The sequence below is a fragment of the Crocodylus siamensis genome, chromosome 8 (genome assembly GCF_052110815.1).
Source record: "Crocodylus siamensis isolate JL-2025a chromosome 8, ASM5211081v1, whole genome shotgun sequence".
NCBI classification, from domain to species: domain Eukaryota; kingdom Metazoa; phylum Chordata; order Crocodylia; family Crocodylidae; genus Crocodylus; species Crocodylus siamensis.
The window spans coordinates 74,145,179-74,161,780 of NC_143402.1; the positions used below are offsets into that span (position 1 = coordinate 74,145,179).

The 16,602-nt window shown below is 43.0% G+C and overlaps 1 protein-coding gene across 2 annotated transcripts in view; it reads left to right on the forward strand.

Annotated features, from left to right (window-relative positions):
• Nucleotides 1-16,602, forward strand: part of HELZ (helicase with zinc finger) — a 170,273-nt gene that overhangs the window by 69,931 nt on the left and 83,740 nt on the right. Inside the window, exons 14-15 of one of the 2 annotated variants that reach the window (XM_090059492.1) lie at nucleotides 477-656; nucleotides 1,184-1,288. In XM_090059492.1, coding sequence (XP_089915618.1) covers nucleotides 477-656; nucleotides 1,184-1,288 — 285 coding nt within the window. The remainder of the gene's footprint in view (nucleotides 1-476; nucleotides 657-1,183; nucleotides 1,289-16,602) is intronic. The other variant, XM_090059493.1, reaches the window with a different exon arrangement.

Below are 16,602 nucleotides of genomic sequence, written 5' to 3' on the forward strand. Positions count from 1 at the left end.
TTTTTTTTTTTGTAAGTAGACTTGAGCCAGCTGTGCCAGGCCCTGAGCTTGGAGCTCTGTGACAGCTCATAGAGCACGTTAATTTATTTCAATTGATACCAAATCTAATTCTATTGAAAACTTGGCAAATTATGTTTATAGGTATTGTTTGGCTGTGTAATGACAATAGCAGGTTCAGCTTGAAGTCGCTTAAATGCGTTGTCTCTGTAGGGGGTTAAATATATACTTCACAGAAGTGTATACTGTGAAGGTTTATTACTGTCAGCTTAGCTGTGTAAATTGAACTGTAGTCAGTCTGCTTGTGGAAAATTTACTGGTTAATCACAAACTTGAGCAAATCATTAAAAATCAGTAGACTAACATAACATTTTTAATTTCTTCAAATCCATTTACATTCTCTATAGCTTAATTTCTGATTGATGTGCTGTTGCTGTTTTTTCTTGTTTAAACACTCTTGCTTTTGTTTTTCTGTACAGACAATGGGATGAGCAGTTGGACCCTCGACTAAATGCAAAGCAGAAAGAGGCTGTTCTGGCTATCACAACTCCGCTTTCAATACAACTGCCTCCTGTTCTTATCATCGGTCCCTATGGGACAGGCAAAACATTCACTCTGGCTCAGGCAGTCAAGCACATACTCCAACAACAGGATACTAGGTGAGCTGGAACACTATTTAGAGAGCAGCATAGTGAATTAGAGATGAAATGCAATTTTGACTTAAATTCAGACAAAAGTTAGCAGTATAGAATTTCCATCCAGCTTAAAAAAAACCCATCCATCATTGTTTTGAATAGATACTGCAAAAGTAACTTTATAGTCTTAACAGGTATTTAGTATATAATTTAACTGAATTTGACAGTATATAGATTACTTGCCTTTTCCTCAGCATGGATCAGTGTACTAGAAGATGAAGGCTGTTCTTTACTTGAAATGCACATTAGATTAAATCCCAAAATAATTATTTAAAAGTTGTGTTTAAAATTTAAATCTTTTCATAAAAGAGAGAATGAGTAAAAAAAAAAAAAAGGCATCAAGGAATCATGAACCATGCAGAAGGTTAGTCATTAGTTTCATTGGTAGAAGTATGCAGGAAGATGGCCACTGTTTCCTTTTTTTTGTATTCTACTGCTTTGAATTGTTTTCTGTTTCTTCATTGCTTTTTTATTTGCACCATTTATTCCAGCAGGATTCTCATTTGCACCCATTCTAATAGTGCTGCTGATCTCTACATAAAGGATTATTTACATCCATATGTAGAAGCAGGCAATCCCCAGGCAAGACCTCTCAGGTATTTTTTAAGGCTTATTATGTATCTATAAAATACTATTCTTAAGAAAAGGTGTCTATAAAAAAATTTTAAAGAACTTAAAACTCAAAAGCATATTGGCATTTACCAGCAGTGCCTTTAAATGATCCAACCTCTGCAAAGAAAAAAAAATGGAAAGTGGAAATATCATCAACATGATTTTCTTTTATACATTAAATAAAGACATCCTTTTTTAAGCTTTTATTATTCCTGTTGAAAACAATGTGTTTTTCCTAGTTGAGCAAACTTTTGATATGCTCCTCTAAAAGCTACTATGATAAAATAAACTGGACAGTAATTTGGTTTTAATTTGAAAAAAAAAGATTGGGCATACATCTGTTCATGGCAAGTGGGAAACGGGGGCTACCCACCTGCCTTTTTGAAGAAAACTCTGTCATAGAAGCTGTGTATTTAGAGAATCATGTGAAATCGGTTTGGCCTCTTCTAAGAAGTCAGTTTAAAGTAATTTGTGTATGTGGTTAAGTATGATTGATGTGGGTATCTTCGGGGAATTAGCTATGGAAGAATTAAGGGGATGAGGTGGCAGAGTTGAATCCAAAGAGAAATTTATTTATGGTTAGAGGAATGCATTTGGAAAATACTGTGTAGTGGTTAGGCTGTATAATGTACTGTATAATATATTGCTAGTTTGTTATATTTTTGTCTAAAGGTGTGGATGTGTGTGTATATCTGAGCATCAAGATGTGAGATATGTTGTATTAATATGCCAGTTAACATAAGGTTAAAATGCTGCTAAATGAAAATGACTGGTCAAAATCTTCCCAGACTTGTACTCTATACCAGTAGTTTTCAACCTGTGGTCTGCAGACCCCTGGGGGGCCGCAAACTGTCTAAGAGATCTGTAAAAGATGACTATGATCAATCAAAAGTATGTGTATAGCCACACTTACAATTCAAAGTGGTCTGCACCTCCATTCAAAAATTTTTAGGGGTCCGCAAATGAAAAAAGATTGAAAACCACTGCTGTTGTTGAAGCACATAGGGTTGTACAGATGGGCCAGATTCACAGCTGTGGTGAATTGTCACAACTCCATTGATTAAGATGAGTGATGACATTTTACACAACTTCAAAATCTGGCCCAGAGTGTCGTAAGTGAAAGGAGATATACATATTTATTCAAGTTACCTTAAATGTGATTGTATCTTAGTAGTGCTGTTTGTGAAGCACTTTGGTGAAAAGGCATTATGATATATTGTTAATTTTGTTCTCTTATTATTAGTGGGAGAAGCAGGGAAGTAGTCTATAGGTTATAATAACTGCTCAGTGTGATAGGCTGTATTGAGGCTGCAATATCAGTTGCAAGAACATTGGTACAGGAGGCAAATTTTTTGCCTTACTCTTGATCCAGGGCTTCTATTGACTTCAGGTATACATTCAGTTACTTAGTGCAGCACTTGATATACATCTAGATTAGTAAAAATAAATAGACAAATTCATAAAATTGCAATGTTTTTAATGATGAAGTCCATACTCCTCTCTGCCAGTAAGGCAATTTATTCTGCTTTCAAGCACATTTCAGATTAAAATTCAAATATGACTGCTTTTAATTTTAAAAAGGTCATTGAATGCTTTAATTTGAATATAATTGTCACTGGATTTTGATCGCTTCAGAAGGTGTTGCTGTAGGTTGCATGTGTGATTATTCAAATTATTATTTTACTCTTATGGGAATTTCCCACTTTTTTTTACTGAAAGTGACACATATGTTTATACATTTCTGAACTTCTTAAAAAACTTGTCCTTTAATATGGTAGCTAAGCTTGCCTAAAAGTAAATTGATAATGAATACTACAGAATAAAATTACAGCAGAGTTGATAGATCTGAAAGAAAAAGATGTGAAAGATCTGAAGCTGTGGCAGATTCCCAATATAAAATCAAATTAGTCATATCCCTAATGGTCTCCCCCTTGTCTAGAGGAGGATGCTTTCTAGATCGTATTCATGACATATTGGGTATTTCAGAAGCCAGACTGTAAAACCACTAATGCTAGCAAAAGCCAGAAGCCAACATTAGGATATTATTGGTAGCTATAGACTTTACCATAGATTTTTCTTTCTCTGTTATACTATACTGTGCCTTTAGAAGTCCACCCATACATCAGAAATTTAGTTTTAACAGGAACTTGGTGCTGTTCCCTGGAATACGTGTTGAAGGGTAGGAAATTGCTTGCAGAAATAAATGGAATATTTCAATACCTCGAAGTATACTTACTTGGCACTGGGCACGTCTGCACAGCACAGTTGTTACCGTGCCGTCATTTAGTACTTGCTTTCGGAAATACTAAATGATGGTGCATGGGTATTTTTAGCGTCTACATCACTGTAGCGACACACTGTAGTGAGGTAGCTTGTCACTACGGTGACGTAGCATCAGTGTCCTGGTTTGTGCCTGCCAGCGCTATGTTGTCGTAGTGCTTTGCTATGGCAAGGTAGCGTTACATGTCGATGCACCCACTGTGAAGGATTTAATTTTCAGTTGGTTTGAATACTGATAAGTTTGCTTGTGGTTATGTAGAAAACCAGGAGCAGCTTGATCTTACAGGAAAAGGATTCAGTTCAGACTCTGTGCTGTGGAAAAAAAAGCAAAAGTTGAATAAGTTATTTTTCCAAAGCTTCCATGCCACGTGTGGGTTTCAGTAGCTCAGACCCCAGAGGTGTAGTACTTTGATGAGTTTGGCCTGATGTTAGACACCACGTGGTGTTTAGGATTGCAGTAGGCATCAAGCATACCACAAGTGCACTCGGTACTGGCAAGCTAGCTTTCTATCAAAATCAGCGGATCGGGGTTAAAAATAATGGGAAAGTTTGGCTCCCTGAACCTGTGTCTTTGGTACTTGCATACCAGTGTTCCACATTCAGGGTTTCACATGCATTGCAACAAGTTTTATTTTAATTTATCTCGTCTCATGATATTTGTACTGTCCAGAACTGGGCACACACTCAAATTCTAATGTATTGTAATTATATCTCACTTGGACGTCTTTAACTTCTGCTGGAGGCTGTTGTCCAAAAGACGTTGGGCAGGTGAACAGGAGTACTGGACAGGGCTTCACAAGACCTGGGTTTTGTTTGACTTTGCCACTGGTCTGCTGGGTGACCTTAGGGAAGCCACTTTTGTCTCTGCATGCCTCAGTTTACCCATCTATGAAACAGAAATTATAGTACTTATTTCTCATGTAAAGCACTTTGAGATATGAGGGATAATGCTTTATAAAAGCTAGGTGGTGTTGTTATTCATTATTTACTTTAATCTAGATTACTGAAGAGAGAGACAATTTCTATCTTCAAAAGAACACCAGCCGGATTAGCTAGCTGTTGTATATACAGCAATTTTCTTTTGTTTCACAGTACATTAGTATTCAGTTTAGCCACTTATGTGAACTGGTCTAGCATGCAGTGTATTTTTCACATCTGATAGCTGGAGATGACAGATTGATTTTTCATTATTGATATGAATCTCTGAGTTAAATGGCTGTATTAGTTACACAATTGTTACGGATTGAGGAATCAGTCTAGGTGACAGCCTAACAGTTGAGAGGTATTGAAACAGAAGGAGACGTATTCACAGTTAACGGTAGAATTTCACCGAGGTTCCTGATGTGCCAAGAGAATTGTGGACTGAAAGCGTTTGAGATGAACCATTGCACCTCTGATGAAAGCCTACGGAGAGGCTTTGAAACCATTGTTGAAGCAGATGATTAATGTTTGCTTTCAGGAGGGCAAAATGCCAACTGTAGTTAAGCTGGAAGTGTTTAGGCCTTTAAGACACAATCACTTGATATCAGTTCCCTCATCAGTTACTGTCCTGTATTTTCAATTTTGCTCTCTGAGGAAGGTTATTGAGAAAGTTATGATGAGCCAGGTTCAGTTCTGAGAATCCTTAGCTTTCCTGGAGTCCTTTCTTCTTGTATTTAAGGGTTGGCATGGGACAAAGAAAACATTAATTTCCTTTGTCCTCGGTTGGTCAGCTTTTTCTGGCAGTAGACAAAGGTCCAGTGTCTGTGCGGGTTATATTGACTCTGTTGTCTGCCTTCAGTACAGTTGCTGATGAGATTATTTGTTGATCTGATTCAGGTAGAAGCAGTGTTCTTGTCTTACAATTTTTAAAGGCTGGTGTTGGATCATTCCTTGTCTGCTATGTGGGTGCTTCTCTTGGAGAGATTTCGGACTTTTTGCGTTGTTTGATTTGATGAGTATGCCATGCTCCTAGAGGAGATTTCCAGGAATTTTAGATTGCAGTGTGTTGATGACCCTTAGTTCTGTGTCTCTGGTATTTTCAGCATTTTTTCTTGTGTCTGGGACCCAGAAGAAAATAAATTAGTTAATGCTTAATTCCAGAAGCCTCAGGATGATGCTGGTTGGTAGAGGGAAGGTTTGTAAAGGCTGCGCTGTGTTTTTTTGTTGTTGCTGAAGCATGTTCATCTCTTGCTTCCAAATGCACTGGCACATACTCCTGTACCCACTCACTCCTGTTTGCCTTCACCAAATCTAGAAATGTGGCTGTAAGGGGTATCCTTCGCATTTTCTCTTGAGACCTGGCAATGTTGGGAAAGTGGAGTTAAGTATACTTTCACATTCCTAGGTAACAGGTAGCTCATATCAGTGGTGACACGTAGGGGGTATATGTGCATCCCCTCCTGCCAGTGCACCCCCTGACAGCCAGTGCTCCCAGCTTAGGTGATGGGCAGGTGGGAGCACCGGTGCCCCCTCCTGCGAGTGCTGGCTGGGGAGTGGGTGGCGCCAGGAGAAGCAATGCTGGCACTTCTGGAAGCACTGCTTGTGCTTCCAGGTTGGTGAGATTGGCCACGGGGGGATCCCCCCGGTCACTGACTGGCTGCTGGTGGGGTACATGCCCCTTCTGACTCAGGATGCACCAGTTGCCCATGGCTTATATTACCATTTTGCTTTTTCTTGGGACTTGACCACAGTCAAGTCAAGTCACTGTTATCACTTCCAGGTTAGACTGCTGCACTGAGCACAGCTCTTGAAGATCACTCAAATGCTCTAGCTTGTACAGAATGTAACTCCCATCCTGTCTACTGTCCTTGGCCTGTCCTTGAACTTCACCAAGATGAAGGTTCTCCACCAACCCTCCCCAGGTCAGCTGAACATCCCTCATTCTATCTATATAGATGGGGAGGCTCTGGAGTACGTGGAGCACCTTCCGTATCTCTGCAGCCACCGTTTTCAACAGGCTAGCATCGATGAAGAAGTCCAGCATCAGGTCAACTGCTCCAGTGCTGCCGCCTTCAAGCTGCGACAATGCATCTTTGAAAATAGAGACCTTCAGAAGTCTTTGAAGGTCCTGGTTTACAAAGCTGTTGTGCTGACCACCCTCCTCTACTGCAGTGAAACCTGGAGCGTCTACCAACGCCGCATTAAAATCCGTGAGAAATTTTACCAGTGGTGCTTGCATCAAATCTTGGGGATCAAATGGGAGGACCACCGGACCAGTGTGAGTGTCCTCTGTGAAGCTGCATCCACCAGCATCGAAACCTTGCTCTTGAGAAATCAGCTCCAGTGGGTGGGCCATTGTGTCCAGATGTCTGAGAACCGCCTCCTTCTCCAGATTCTCTTTTCCCAGCTCTCTGTTGGGCAACGCTCAAAGGGCGACCAAAGGAAATAGTATAAAGACACACTCAAGGTCGCCCTCAAGCACAGAGGCATCAACACCAATGGCTGGGAGGGGCAAGCTGCTGACCGTTTGGAGTGGCACCACCTGGTCCACCAACGCGTGCACCACCTGGCGGCCCAGTGACTCAATACTGAGGCAGAACAGCGGCGGCGAAGGAAGGAGAAAGAGATCAACCGGAAGGTGTGAATCCCACACCCCCACGTGACAACATGCCCTCCATTGCAGAAGAATATGTGTATCCAGAATTGGGCTCCTCAGTCAGTGAGGACTCATCAGGCCTGATGGACATCATCCTAGACTCTGAGGGACTGCCATTGCTGCCTGGAGAAGATCATAGTTTCATATTTAGTAGGGTTGGAAGGGACCTGAGCAGATCATCAAGTCCGACCCCCTGCCATGGCAGGAAAGAGTACTGGGGTCAAACGGCCCCAGCAAGATGAGTGTCAAGCCTTGTTTTAAAGCCCCCCAGGGTAGGAGCCAGCACCACTTCGCTTGGAAGTTGGTTCCAGATCCTAGCCGCCCTGATAGTGAAGTGTAGTGCCTCCTGATGTCTTATCTGAATTTACCCTCTGCCAGCTTGTGACCATTATTTCTAGTCACTCCTGGTAGTGCTCAGGGAAACAGGGACTTCCCCAATGCCTGCTGGTCCCCTCTGACTAGTTTGTAACAGGCCACTAGATCCTCCCTCAGCCTTCTCTTATGGAGACTGAACAGGTTCAGGTCCCGTAGCCTGTCCTCATAGGGTCTGCCCTGCTCCCCCCTGATCATGCGAGTGGCCTCCTCTGGATCCTCTCCATGCTGTCCACATCCCTCCTGAAGTGCGGCACCCAGAACTGGACGCAGTACTCCAGCTGCGGCCTGACCAGTGCTGCATAGAGGGGGAGTATCACCTCCCTGGACCTGTTTGAGCTGCATCTGTGGATGCACAACAAGGTGCGGTTGGCCTTCCTAACTGCCTCCCCACACTGCCGGCCCATATTTATCTTGGCATTAATGATGACTCCAAGATCCTTTTCTGCCTCTGTACTGAGAAGAAAGGAGTTCCCTAGCCTGTAGGTATGGTACTGGTTGTTCCTCCCCAGGTGCATCACCTTACACTTGTCAGTGTTGAATCCCATCCTATTCTCGTCCGCCCACCCCTGTAACCTGTCTAGGTCTGATTGCAGCCTATTCCTTCCTTCTAGCATGCCCACATCGTCCCACATCTTAGTGTCATCAGCAAATTTGAACAGGGTGCCTTTTACCCCCTCGTCCAAGTCACTGATGAAGATGTTGAACAGTGCGGGCCCGAGGACAGAGCCCTGGGGGACCCCACTGCCCACATCCCTCCAGGTCGAAAATGACCCATCCACCACCACTCTCTGGGTGCGGCCCTACAGCCAGTTGGTGACCCATTTGACTGTGTAGGTGTCGACATCACAGTCCCCCAGTTTCTTAATGAGAACGTGGTGAGAGACAGTGTCAAAGGCCTTCTGAAAGTCCAGGAAGACTATGTCCACTGCTACCCCTGCATCTAAGGATTTGGTGACCTGGTCATAGAAGACCCAGGTTGGTCTGACAGGACCTGCCTTGAATGAACCCGTGTTGGTTGCCCCCAAGCATAATCTCCCCCACTGGCCCCTCGTGGACGTGTGCCAGGATAATTCTCTCAAAAAGCTTACCCAGGATTGAGGTAAGACTAACTGGCCTTGATCCGGGTAGCTAGTCCCAGTCCCATCTCTGCCTTGGCCTTCCTGACTGCCCCCCTGCATCCCCGAGCAACCGCAGTATAGTCCTCCCTGGTGATGGCCCCTCCCTTCGATTGAGTGTACACCTCCCTTTTAGCTAGAAGACATTCCCGGATGCTTTTGGTGAGCCATGGGGGCTTTTGTGCCCTCCTGCTCCCTTTGATCTGTTTTGGGATTACCTCCCTTTGGGCTTGGAGCATCGTCTCCTTAAGGAGCGAGCACTCTTCTTGGACACCCGGCTCCCTTCCCCTCCCCTCCGGGACCTCAGTGCTTCCCTGACTATTCTCCGTAGCTCATTGAAGTCCACCCTCCTGAAATCTAGGGCTGCTGCCTTGCTGCAGGCCTTTGCCACCTTGTGCTGGATGGTGAATCCCAGCAGGCGATGATTGCTGTCGCCCCAGGTGGTCGAGCACCCGCAGCCCCCGCACCAGGTCATCACCCGTGGCCAGCACCAGGTCCAACAAGGCATCTCCCTGATGGGGCTGTGCACCTCCTGGGTTAGATGGAGGTCCTGCATTTGGGCTAGGAACCTACGTGAGTTGTCAGACCTGGCTGACTGCTCTTCCCAGCAGATGTCTGGAAAGTTCAGGTCACCCATGATGACCATCCTTTGACCCAACTACCTCTGTGAGTTGACTGAAGAATTCCTGGTCTAGCTCTTCCCTGTGGTTGGGTGGTCTGTAGTAGACCCCCACCGTTAAGTCTCTTTCCCCTCGACTGCCTTGTATCCTAACCCAGAGCACTTCCGTGTGCCCCTCCTCTGACTGTGCTACCTGGTGAGGATGTGTATTCCTCCTTAAAGTAGAGCGCCACACCCCCGCCTGTCCTCCCCGTTCTGTCCCTCCTGTACAGCCTATAGCCCTTGATATTCACCGCCCAGTCATGCGCTGGGTCCCACCACGTTTCAGTGAGCCCCACTATGTCTGGGTTGGTGTCAGCTAGCAGGAGGATAAGTTCCTCCTGCTTGTTTCCCATACTATGAGTGTTTGTGTAGAGGCATTTGAGGCCTCCTATGGGTGTGTGCACTGGCCCCCTAATCACAGCATTGCCTTGGCCCCTGTTGCTTACCTGTGTATACGTTCCGCTTGTCAGAAACAAGCCTAGTTTAAAGCCCACCAGAGGAGATCCACCAACCTAGAAAAGATCAACATGAGCATATTTAAATCTCTGCCTTGTTCATTTAATCTGCTTCCAACCTCATCTTAGTGTAGTTCAAAAAGGGTTTCATCATCTATTAAGTCATCTCTGGTTTTTAGAACATAGTTAGAGACCTCCCGTCGGCAGACACCGCAGTGATTGCTTTGTTCAGCCAAGGTGCTTTCCTCATAGCTCCTGACATGCACAGTCGAAGATTTATTGGTGGGTTTCTCACTATAGAACTAGCTGCTCTTATTTATTCGATTCAGGGTCTGTCAGACCCTGAGTTCATTGATATCCATTATCATGATATAAGACGTATATTTTTGGCCACCTGCTTGTTTGCTGTAATCATTTTTAAAATGCTTTGATCTATACATTGACATTTGCTTTCTACCTTCAGTATGTCTAGATACCATATCACCAGAGATATTGTAGGTTATTAAAATAATTGCTGCATCAGGAGTAACTTCCTTGCTCTTTTTTGTAAGCACTCTGAGACTAAAGAAGACTTAATCCTTTGTATTCTGTGTCAGGAAAAAAATGAAGTTGAAATCACAATTCTGGTGAAGCATAGTCTCATGAGCCTTTTTCTGTTTTCCAAGAAACCATCAAGTGGAGCAGAATCAGTTAAGTGGCAAGGCAGGAATATGGTACTTAGTGACTGATGTGTTTGTAGATTACTGAACAGAGTTCAGAGTCCTTTGAGTTATTTACTCTACAAGTGATTAATTGGCTAAATATTGCCCTCACTAAGAATAGTTCTATGGTTTAGTGGGGATGACAATTTTATTTTCAAGAAAATAACACTGAATTATTTAATATTATCTAAGCAGTGACAATGATGTGCACTTTTTTGTGCACATACATTTTGTGGTTTAGATGTGGCTATGATGAAATAAGTTGCTGCATTAGTGGTACAGTAGAAGAGATAGATGCTTTAGTGCTTTTTAGTTTTTGATTGACTACCTGGTGCATTACACTAAAATCCATCCTCCAAAAAATATGTATTTATTTATTTATAGTGCTTTCAAAGCAGAAGTTAGTGGGATATACATAGTAATATAGCCTCGTAAATAGCTTTTATCAATACACTTTTGAGATTAGTTTTGTTAGTCTTGCTACATGAAGCTGAAGGTATAGGCCATCACAATGGAATGCAAATAAAGTTTTCATAGTGCACAGTATTGGTATGACTATTTCTGTTACTCACACTATTGTTGTTGTTGTTTCTGCTACTACTTTTACTATTATTGCTGTCATTAGTATCATTATTATTAAATATTACCAATACCAGAAGAACCACATAAATATTATATGCTACTATAAATAATTAAATAATGACATTAAACAGTTATAATTATAATAGTGTACTAAGGCCCAGACAGGTTCAGAACCCAATTGTGTTGGGCACTGAGTCTGGCACTTTTGAAATGCAGTCAGATTTGGGTGCTTTATTAACCTTCTTACATGCTTTTGAAAATCCCAGGCAGAATGAACACTAAGCAGAGAGTGCTGTGCAGAGTTTGCAGTCTCTGGAAGCTGTTCTATCCTAGTGTTTTCCTGCGCCTGTGTAAAACCCCTTTGAAGCCTAAAGCCAAAGCTCCTACAAACACTATACTCAAGTAGAAATTTTTACATGCAGTAAATCCCATCGGGTTTGCTGGGATTACTCATTTTTGTTACAAACGTGATCCTCTGCCCAAGAGAGCTGGTGGGAGTCTTATCATTGAGTACAGTTGACACTGGCTCAGCCTCAAAATTAACAATATGTTTAAGTGTTTTGCCACAAAAACAAAACAAAGCAAAAGTTACAGGGAGTCGGATACAAATCAGGGACCAAGGCTCCAGAAGTGTGTTCCACTAGCGTGGATCCCTGTCATGCCTGGAGGAGTCCTCCTCAGTAGTAAATCTTTGTGATCAGGCCTCAAATAGTTGAGATGCATTTTGGTGCATGTGTCCTTAGGTCCAGGGCTTTTTGAAAAATACACTGTTTTTTCTGCATATCTTGAATTTAGCTCTGTCTTATATTTGTTTGTAGTATTAATGTTTTGAGCTAAGGTGGGGTTGATCTAATTTGTTTTGGAGACCTACATATTATATTGCTGGGTTTGTGGATCTGTGCTTGACACTAAAATCAGATCCACATGAAGCCTCTCAAATTTGATGCCCAATAATCTTAAGTATAACGTGTGTGTGCGTGTTGGGGGGCTACCTTTAATATATATTATAGAGCTAGCTGACTTCAGGAGATATACAGTTCATTAAAATGAATGATTCAGAGAAGTTCACCGGAGTGTGAATTAAAACAAACATTAATTGTGTTACAGAACAGATAATTTACATAATTGGTTATGAGCAATATGGAGAACATTAGCAAGCTGAAACAAAAAGTCATACTAGACAACGCACAGCACTCATTAACATTCTCTGTTCCCTAGAGGTCCTTTTGGCTCTGCATGTTAAATGGATGTTAAACTGACTATTATATAGACCGTTATGCAATTCCAGTTTTAGTTAATAGTGAATGCAATTAAACTAAACCTTACGTTACACTTGTTTATTAACATAACATCACTTTTCAGCATTAGGATCCAGTCCTGTTTTGGGAACTGTTATACAGCCTGGGTCCCTATCCAGCCATAGACTCATTGGCTTTTGCCTTAAACATTGAAATACTGTTTCAGTGCAAACAGCACTACAAAGTTTGTTCTAATAACATATAGGAATCAGGAATGTTATTGTTTTAATAACATATAGGATTATCCTTACAAGACATCCATTCAACCTCACTGCAATTTACCTGGAGTTATAACTTGAGTCCTCCTACACAAAGAGCTTTAACTTGGTCCTTTTCACTTGAATTGGCTGGCCTGTCAGAGAATATGGACAAACTGTCAAGTGAGCACAACTTGTTGGCTGCTGATCAATCACTATTTGCAAGTTGGGTCTTATTTTGCGGCTTAACCACTCTCATTCAGGGTAGGCAAACTCAGGAAAAGATAACTCATGCATTAATAACTCCAGTTACATCTGCTATAGAGATGTAGCCTGAATCATTGTCCATTTTACAAAAGCTCTTTGTACATAACATACCCTTTAAACAGTAACTAATAGTGTAGAACATTGCGTATATGCTGGGTACGTGAGTGAAGATACCTCTACAATCCTCACTTATGTAGTTCTTAAAGTTTGAGTTTCAAGAACTACAGCTTGAATTTTACCTATATCTGTATTTTATTCCCTATTTTTTAAATGGAAAGAAGAAAGAATTAGGGCAGTCCTTTACCATATTCTTTTTGGTATTTCCTGTACAGTTAAAGGACCAAAAATTTAAACCAATTATGAAGTTGGGTTGCAAATCAAGTTCTCTGTAACTAACAGCTGTATGATATATCTGTTATAATTTAACCTTATGATATACGTTATAATTTAAATGTATAATTTTTACAATAATTTAATAAGTTTACAACAGTTCTAAATTGAATAGAATGTGTTGTTGTTGTTCAGATGATTAGAGCTGATAAAACTATTCTTTTTCTTAGTATTTTCCTTTATTTGCAAAGTGCCTGGAGTAGAGTCTTCAGATCTATCTACCTGGAAAGTTTTCAGTTGGCACATTCTTCCCTCTTTGAAATGTGCCTAGGAAAAACTAAATTTACAGCAGAAATTGTCTCATCTGTTTATCTCTGTCACTCAGATATAGGGAACCATTTTCCGTCACTAACTCTCAAAAAAATTCTTTTTCCTAAGCAAGGAAAATTTTAATTGAAAAAAGAAAACATTTTTTTCTGGAAGTTCAAAGTAGATAAATCAGAAATTTCAATTGGTAATGGCAGTATCTTTGTACTGAATAGGTGTAGCCATGATGGTCCAGGAACTATGTGCAAGGCAAGGATTTCTGTGGGTAATATGTGTCATTAGACCCAGTGCATAGTTGGGATTGACTTAGGCTTTGAATGTAATGCATTCATTTTCAGGTCTGAATGTAGTATTCAGTATAAGGTGAATGGTGTAATAATCATAGCGTATCACTTTTACCGTCAAAGCATACTTCAGGGCACAATGCATTATCCAGTTAAAGAAATATTTAGTGCATAGTAAGTAGAACTAGGTGTGATATGGAGACAGAGAGAGGTTGTTATCCTGGTAGGTAAGTATGACGTGAAGTTCCTTCATTATGATGGAAAGAGATCATAGGTGAGAGGGAATGCTGTTCAGTAGTACCGTCGAAAATACAAGGCTTTTTTGAAGTAATTTTCTGAACAATAGGTATGACTCAGCTCATCTCCCTATGTACTGCTACCCAGGGGGTGTTAAGAGATCAATTTCTGTAGGTTGAGCGGAGTGAAATGTGGTTAAGGACACACAGCTGCCTGAGTTGGTAGAAAGCTGTTATAGGATCAGTGCAAAGAAATGTGCTTTGAGGGGGACAAAGGAAGGCCCAAGGATTGAATGTTACTGCTTAACAGGACTTCAGGGAAGGCAGTGACTGTGGGTTACAACAGAGCAGTAGCGGCGGGTAAAGGAGTTAAGTGTGAACAGACTGGGTTTAAGTCGTTGTTATCCAGGGGAAGCCATAGAGAACGCAGGGGGCTCCTGGGCTAGGGACAGACATTCAGAAAGCTGGAGTCTGAATCTATTCAATCTTTGCAGGTTACTCTAACCTCCCTAGATAGAACCAATTTGCAAGTGAACGGACATTCAGTTTTAACTCAGGAAATGCAGGCACATGCCTGCAGTGGCTCAGACCAGAAGCTGGGGGGGTGCTAGAACAAATCCTCGGCTGGTGGGAAGCTGTGCTGGGGGGGGCAAGGCCACCCCGGCAGTACCCTCAAGTGAACGGGTCAGGGAGGGGATTAAATTCCCCCTTCCCTGTCTCACTGGACTGGACCTGAGCTGGGGTCCACCTGGTGCCCCCCTCTCACTGCTGCAGGGGTGGGGGCTTGGCCAGATGCCAGGTGGCATGGCTCCCTGAGGCAAAGGGGGCAGTGAGGGTGTTTTCCCCCCTCCGCCCCAGGGGACTGCAGCCGGGGTCTGCCAGCCCTGACCACCGTCTCCGCCCAATCGCTCCCTCTCCGGGGCCAGAAGCAGAAGAAGCTCCCTTGTGTCCCCTCCATCAGATGCCAGAAGGAGGGGGGAAATAACCCCCCTTCCTGCCCCCTTTGCCCAAGGGGGCCATTCCGGCTGGCCTCTGGACATGTTCCCACCCCTGCCACTGGAGCGGCAAATGGGGAGCGACCCTCACAGGGCAGCAGCCCCTGTGACGGCTTCCCCAGAGTGCAGGCCTCTTCTCAGCACACGCTGCACTGCGGGCAGGCAGGAGTGGGGTGGGCAGAGCCATTTTGAAACTGGCTTATGTGCACTGAACTTACGTTTGGTTACAGATTTAAACCAGTTTCTGATCACTTAAATCTGTTTATGTGCAACTTCTGCCCCTAGCCACGGAGAAGCAGGCATGCTTTTCCCAACAGGACACTGAGGTACCTGCTTACATTGCACTTGCTTGGTAAATTCTGGCTTGTTTCTAAAGGCTGGTAATATATATGCAGATATTTCTGGTTACTTGTCATTCCTGAAGGGATGAAGTCTGTAACCAACTTCTGAAATCATTTGGACTTACTGTAAGGGCCACGGAAAGAAACAGGGTTTGTGCAGCCCAAGACCCCAGTCTCAGGATAGTGCGATGGTCTCATCTGTGGGAAGAACCTGAACTCAGCTTCCCCTACTGCTGTGGTTCCAGTACTGTCATTACAGTCCTTGTCATCACGTTTCTGCTGAAGCTAGGATCAAAAAGACACCTTCAAGCAATGTGTTTACATGTATAGCCTTTTTCTGGACTGCCAGGATTATCCAATGCAAACTTTTCCAAGGTTTTGTTTGCATAGCATTTAATTAGTGAATCTTGAATAACAAAGTAGTTATCAATATTCCACAGTTACAGGGGAGTATAACTCTAACCTGGAAACTATGGCTTGGTAGGAGAACATAGGTTATTCATGGAACCATTGGCTGAAAAGGTAAAACAAGGCAATATTTTTCAGGTGAATCAAACCGATTTAAATTATTATTTAAATCATGATTTAAATCCCAGGTCAGGAAGCCTTGTTTTAATCATTGTTTTCTACAAAAAGTGCATTCTTGTTGTTTGATATCTTCTGTTCATTTAACTTCTTGAAACTTTGCACTTTGAGAGAGAGGTAAGGGCTGGACTCTGTGTATACAGACTTGCAGAAAGACGAGAGGGCTGATGGGGAGGTAATCAGGTCTGTTATCTCTCATCTCCATATACTGCTGTTATCAAGGATGTTATCTCTGGAGACACAAATCTACAGTTTGAGAACTGAAACTAAGCATCACAGAGATGCTTACTGGGATCTTCTAGACTGAGCAGTGAGTCCCACTGGAGAGAGTGGTTTTCTTTAATTTTTACTAATCTACAGAGCAGTGGTTCTTGATCTTTTTCGTACTGGAACCAATTTGCCAAGATTGATGGCTTGTCCCAACCCACACCCCCCCGGCCCTGCCAGTGCCCGGCTCACAGACCCCTGCTTCCCTGGGCCATGCTGGGGCCCCTTATTCACAACCTGCAGCCCCCAGCCCTGCTGAAGGGGGCCCCCCGGCTGCCCCCAACCTGCTCGGGCCAAAGCAGGCTGCAGCTCTGGCTCATGCGGCTGGCAGCGGAACAAGTCTGGCCCTGTGCAGGGAAGGGGGAGGCCTGTGGCACACCCATCCTGGGCTGGGGCTCCTGCGCCGCGCCAGGCAGCCTGGTCAC